At 41.4% G+C, this 6307-nt stretch overlaps 1 protein-coding gene across 1 annotated transcript; it reads right to left on the bottom strand.

Moving 5' to 3' along the window:
- Window positions 1-465: 465 nt before the first annotated feature.
- snrnp48 (small nuclear ribonucleoprotein 48 (U11/U12)) lies at window positions 466-5555 on the bottom strand. The gene is made up of 9 exons (XM_014163225.2): window positions 5252-5555; window positions 4818-4931; window positions 2915-2975; window positions 2701-2781; window positions 1885-2070; window positions 1647-1768; window positions 1461-1564; window positions 1166-1333; window positions 466-999 (listed from the first exon to the last, which is right to left on the bottom strand). The coding sequence occupies exons 1-9, from the start codon at window positions 5399-5401 to the stop codon at window positions 921-923; spliced, it is 1065 nt and encodes a 354-aa protein (XP_014018700.2). The 5' UTR covers window positions 5402-5555; the 3' UTR covers window positions 466-920.
- Window positions 5556-6307: the final 752 nt, after the last annotated feature.

Here is a 6307-nt window from a genome sequence, read left to right on the forward strand (position 1 = left end):
TCTTGTGACAGATATTGAAAAGTATTTTTACCCCATCATTAAAGACTGCAGATGCACATTGACTCCAGGCCTGACCTTCTGTGTCCTTTTGACCTGCTGGTAAAAGTGTGCCAGCTATGACACTCCTGTCCAACATTCCATACAGTAGACACTGAGAAATGCACAAACTGCCCTGAGGGGCCTCAACCAATAGGGTTGGCCTGGGCGGGGCCATTTACACCTAAATTATTACATGAATATATTTATCTAATGGAAATGTATAGATTTTTCTGACTATTTCAAGTCGCAATATGGAAAGACATTGACAATTGTTTATGCAGAGTACTTGTTAAAAAAGGAAGTCATCCATGAATTCAAGTAATTGTGGCTTATCAACGGAAGTCATTTTTCTGGTTCTCTGAATACTTCTAAATAAAGGCCATCATACACACAAAAGCTTTTACACACAGATTATGACCATGATCATTACAGTACACATATGAAGCTTTTATTCTCTATTCAAAGTTCAAACACAATGTTGTTTAACTTTAAACATCAAACTTTTTTTTGGAAGTGAGTCAAATACAGGGGTAATTCTGAATGTACAACAGAATTCCGAGAATCATGTTCTAACAGTTTATTTACATTCTGTAATCTAATAACAACAGGCATTTAATAACCTCTCAGGTTAAGACAAATGTTTAGAGCTGCACTGTTGCTTTAAGATATCATCATTAGATTACATCAAAGAAAGATTTGTCTGTGAGTCAAACTACAATATCGACACACGCATACCATTTAGTATGAAGCCATGAATTGGGCACACTTAGTATGAAGGCGTGCATTCTGAGTGGTACGCTATTATGAACATTGGAACATAGCTTTGGTTGGCTCCTTGACCTAATCTCTGGTTTTCCAAGCCAAAGTACTAAACTTGAAAATCACTTCTCTTCCTTTTTCTTCTTCTTCTTCTTTTTCTTCTTCCGATCATGAGGTCTCTCATCCGGCGAGCAGGAATCCCTACGAATGTCCACACACATTCAATTCACCAAACATATATACAGCCAAAGGATTCATCAACCACTAAATGTCTGCAACCAGCCTTGATGGTGACTTCATACAAAAACACTGTCAGATTTGAATGCATGAGACAATGATATTCAGTCAATCCACTACTCTGACTCACCTCTTTCTCTTCTTCTTGCTCTCCTTCTCTCGGCTGCGCTCCTGGCTCTGCTCTGGGCTGGGGTCTTTGCTGTGGTGGCGTTTGTGGTGGGAGCCGTGTCCATCCCTGGAGCTGACATGAGATTGGCGGGACTCTGTGGAGGCAGACCGCCTGTCCTCAGACCTTCTCCTGAGAGAAACAGTTCAGTGGAGTCAGTTTTTATTTTATTTTTTACATGCGCCTCAGATAAGTATTACAGTACTAATTGGATTTTGTATGAGCCATCATGTAGGTAAGAAGACCATTTTTGGATTACCTGTGAGGGGCGTTTTTGGACTCTCTAACCTCTTCCTTCCTCTCCTCCTCTTTCCACTGACTGGACAGTTCAACAGAGTGAACATTAATTACCTCCCGAATCACCTGCAGGATTCATGAAAAACATAGCCAGATATAACACACACTAACATTAACATTCTATTGAAACAGTCACACCCCCACACACCTCAGTGTAGGACTTCTTGGTGTTGTGGACGTTCTTTGCTCTGTAAGACTGCCGCCGTCTCTTGTAGTCCCTCATCTCAGCCATCAGCTCCAGGTGAGACTTGTGCTCGTTCTGATCGTTACCTGAAGAACAGAAGCAAACACAACAGACTCACTGGAATTAATTTAGAGGAGCAATTCATAGGAAAATTGGTTTAAACCATACTACTGATCTCAATAGTTAATGTTTATAGGCCTACCCTTTTTGAGCTTGGCCACCAAATCAACATAGAGGTCCTCGTTGTTGGTTGCAACAGCTTGATCCTTCTGTTGGCTGGCTTCCCTTGTCACATGATCAAAAAGAGCCAGTCGGTCTGCCACAGTAAGGTCACAGATAGTTCGCTTGTGGTTCTGAGGAACTTCTGAAGGATCTGTGGAGTATTCACCTGCAGTACAATGAAAAGGGCTTTAAACACACTCACATGCTACAACAGAGTACAGATAGAGTCATGAGAAGTCACTAATTCAAAAGCTTTCAAGAACACATTGATCACATTGAGATGATCACTCACACCTTCAGTATTAAAGGGCTAAAAAAGAGTAAAGGCCTTTCCCCAACACGTACAGGGAAAACGTGTGTGTACATGTGTGTAATGCCGCCAACAGCGGCAGCATGTTTGAAAGGATATGGCATTAAAAGGATACTGCACGTAATCAGTAAGCCTGAACGAGGGAAGAACCTCCTGTATTTACTCACCCCTGTCACTGAAAACAAAACACAGAACATGTACAGATGACAAACTCAAAGAAACTAGATCATAAAATAAAAACCAACAGCCACCATATTTAGCCGTGTTTGTAATGAATTAATGCTTGTTAATGGAGACCTTTTTAGACATGGGGAAGGCACTGAAGACCTACGAGCTTGGTAAGAGAAATCGAAACATTGGTTGTTCTTTGGTGAAATGACCATTAAAGAATAAAAGAATAAAAGCATAAATATTTTGTGGGGCATGAATACAAGCATAGGGTTTTATCAGTGACCTAACACTAATGTAAGGGTGTAATGACCTTACTTTGGCTGTACAGTCCCTCTGTCCTAATTGACGGTGCACTTGCTCTTGCTTGTAGAATCACTTGTTGCTGTGTGTGTTTGTCTACAGGTGAGGCAGAACACAAAGAAAGATATGAGACAAGCATTGGGCTTCCCCAACCCAGGGTCAGTCCAGGGAATTTTGGCTATTACATTAAGTTGAGATTCACCTCGCAGTGGAATAGTGTGACACTCACCCATTGTGAAGCTGGTAATGCTGGTATTCTCATAACACATAGAGGGGTCATACATCTCAGCCTTGGGAAAGGAAAGGAGTTTACTTTTTAGAAAAGCTTTTAAGAACATAATAACTTTTACATTTTAGTCATTTAGCAGACGCTCTTATCCAGAGCGACTTACAGTAGTGAATGCATACATTTCATACATTTTTTATTTTTTGTACTGGCCCCTCGTGGGAATCGAACCCACAACCCTGGCGTTGCACACACCATGCTGGCATTGCAAACACCATGCTCTACCAACTGAGCCACCGGGAAGTGCAGTAGCAAGCAGGAATCATGGAAATGGAAGGACTATTCTAATTCTATAGTTAGAATACAATAGTGGGCACTTTGAATACAGTGATGCTTGAGACGACAATGAATTAAAATGCCAGGGAGGAGTTATTGTGACAGGGTAGGAACTAAAGTTTCGATATGTGTTTCCTAGCGGACCCAAAAAGCTTTGGCTACATTGCATGTTCTCTTAGCTACTTCATGTAGCGAACATAGTCTTGCTTTGCATATTCCTCTTTGATTTAGAAGATACGGTGGCACAAACATGCTGATTTAGGTCTACACCATCACTGATACAGTCAGGCTGTATTAGCTAGCTACGTTTGCTCTTACTCAGTACATTTATTAGCTAGCTATTAGCGACTAACAATTAAGAGTCTCACAAGATTTAGGGCAACTTGCTAAGAAAATACAAACTAGCTGTTTGCTATATTAAGAAGCAAAGTGAAAACAGCATTGTTGTTGTCATCAACATTGTTGCATGTGCTGCGCTGACCATGCAGACCGAACTCAAGCGTCTCGTGGTTGAGGAACTTCAAACGCGCTCCTTGAGTGACAGGGGGCGTGGCTAGGTCTGTGTGGAAAGTGGCACGGAGAGAGGGAGCGGAGAGAGATGACTCAAGTAACGAAGTAAACTATAAAAATTGACATTACACACGGCGTATCACAATTAACAAACCAAACGTTCAAATACCGTTATAGAAGGCAAAGTAAAAACCCAAACCGGTCCATGCATCAATACTGGTATATAGTAAAATACAGTATACTGCCCAGCCCTATACATTTTTACATTTTTTTTTACATTTTAGTCATTTAGCAGACGCTCTTATCCAGAGCGACTTACAGTATTGAATGCATACATTTCATACATTTTTCTTTTCTGTGCTGGCCCCCCGTGGGAATCGAACCCACAACCCTGGCGTTGCAAACACCATGCTCTACCAACTGAGCTACAGGGAAGGCTACATATCATAGATCATAGATCATTAGAGCCTCATCATAGATCATAGATCATTAGAGCCTCATCATAGATCATTAGAGCCAGAGCCTCATCATAGATCATTAGAGCCTCATCATAGATCATTAGAGCCTCATCATAGATCATTAGAGCCTCATCATAGATCATTAGAGCCTCATCATAGATCATTAGAGCCTCATCATAGATCATTAGAGCCTCATCATAGATCATTAGAGCCTCATCATAGATCATTAGAGCCTCATCATAGACAATTTCAATATGAGGATCATTAATTACTCCCACACTGACGGTCTTATGAGGCCTGTGAACTGGGATTACCGGTGTGTAAAATGGAATAGAAAGGGTGTGTGTGTGTGTGTGTTCTGATGAGTTGCTAGTTAACAGATAGGTTGTTGCATAATTAGGGTGGAGAGTTTTTCCTGATCATTTGACTTCACCACTTTGGGCCGCTCTAGTTATAGGGTCCAGTTTTCTAGGTCTGACCCTATGGTCAGGAAAAACTCCTTACCCTAATGACAAGCTACACCAAAAGGTGTTGATGGCTCAGTTGATATTTCATTAGAGTATGTGTGTGTGTGCATATGTGATACAGTATAGCTCTATAACCTGTTCCTCATGGGAGTATCCCATCTGGCTGAGTTGGCAGGTGGCTTTGTGTCTCTCCATGCTCCTACTTGGCACTCTGTGGTTCGGGTCATAGGGGCACACCTCCATCGGCTCCTGTGGAAGGTCATTTACAAGTTATAATCTCATCTCTGCTTGTTGTAGCATGCATGTCATGTATACAGAGACTTAAAGAATCTCCCATCATCTATGGTTTTCCCATTTATTTGGAGGCCTCATATCTATCTAGCTACACATTCACAAGATGGTGCACATTTTAAATATGGATTTTCGGATATTAGCTCAGGTAACGTTATGAAAACATTGATTATGGGGTGAACTAGTCCTATAAAGAACGCCGCGCTTTCAGGACTAGGAGAACCACCCATCGTATCTGAGCAGTTGAATAAATATAGCTAACTAGCTTCCTAACCTACCTGAACTGAGCCGTTGTCCAGGTCCTGTCTCCATCCCAGCGTCTCGAACAGCTCATTCAGTTGTCTCTGGCAGTTCTCGGTGAACTCCGTCAACTCTTCCAAACTTCGCAGACGAGCCTGGAGCGTTTGATTTTCTGGTGAATCGCACATGTCGTAGTCAGGTAAAATCTAAATTGTGTTTACATTAAAAGGGGTTTCCTTACATTTGACTAGTTCATGTCCGACCTATATTGGATATGCAGATTTTCGAACGTTGTTCAGCACCACTGCCGCATTTTAACAGCGTTAGCTGTGTGGCGCACGTAGATGACGTAAGCCTGACTGAGGTGCATTCTAGAAGAATCAAAATGAATGTAAGGTTTAGTTTTTAATTGTACACATTTGTCGCTAAAAGCTGCATTGCAGCATACATAGGCCTACGTAAGTAAGTACATCAAATAAAACATGAGATGTAGTATAAAATATTACAGTTAAGCAGCTTCACAAAGTAAGGCATAGTGCTGTTGTAGTATCTGTCAGTCCGAATAGGGGGAAGGATTCGATGGGTAGATCTGACACGGACATGTCCTATCTATCGTCTGAGGCAGCTAACGTTATTTGTTGCTGGGATTTTGCAAGCTTCTGGACAAATGATCTGCAGTGGTGTGTGCGGTGGGACTCCACGGACTGCAAGCCCAGGTCATTGCATGCAGAGGTGTAGGTGGTGCCCATGATGATTTTGGTAGGATGTCGTTGGATCTTCTCAAGTTGGTTGTGTTGGTGGGCTGTGAGACTTGCCATACTTGAGCAGAGTACTGGAGCACTGGACGGACAAAACAAGTATAGACTGTCAGACGGTCTTGGAAGTTACATATACTATATCTTCATTAGAATTTCAAATCAAGACAACAAGCAAAGGGTTTCTTATTTTATTGGGTAAAAAAATTGATTAATGTAACCTCACATAACACTGGCATATAAAAGGCCTTTAAATGGTATTTAAACTACATTTAAATAAATGTCAAATACATTCAAAAGAAAAGGCTGACATTTCAAAACACACAAAGTTCGCTTGCA

Source organism: Salmo salar, chromosome ssa02, assembly GCF_905237065.1.
Source record: "Salmo salar chromosome ssa02, Ssal_v3.1, whole genome shotgun sequence".
Lineage (NCBI taxonomy): Eukaryota > Metazoa > Chordata > Actinopteri > Salmoniformes > Salmonidae > Salmo > Salmo salar.

Bases quoted from the DNA above. Each gene is read 5' to 3' on its own strand.
- snrnp48 (XM_014163225.2), bottom strand. From the start codon at position 5,401: ATGTGCGATTCACCAGAAAATCAAACGCTCCAGGCTCGTCTGCGAAGT. The intron at 2,976-4,817 runs GTTATAGAGCTA...TCCTTTCCCAAG, and splicing joins GATACTCCCATGAGGAACAG to GCTGAGATGTATGACCCCTC. The intron at 2,071-2,700 runs GTAAGGTCATTA...ATTGTACTGCAG, and splicing joins AGAGGGACTGTACAGCCAAA to GTGAATACTCCACAGATCCT.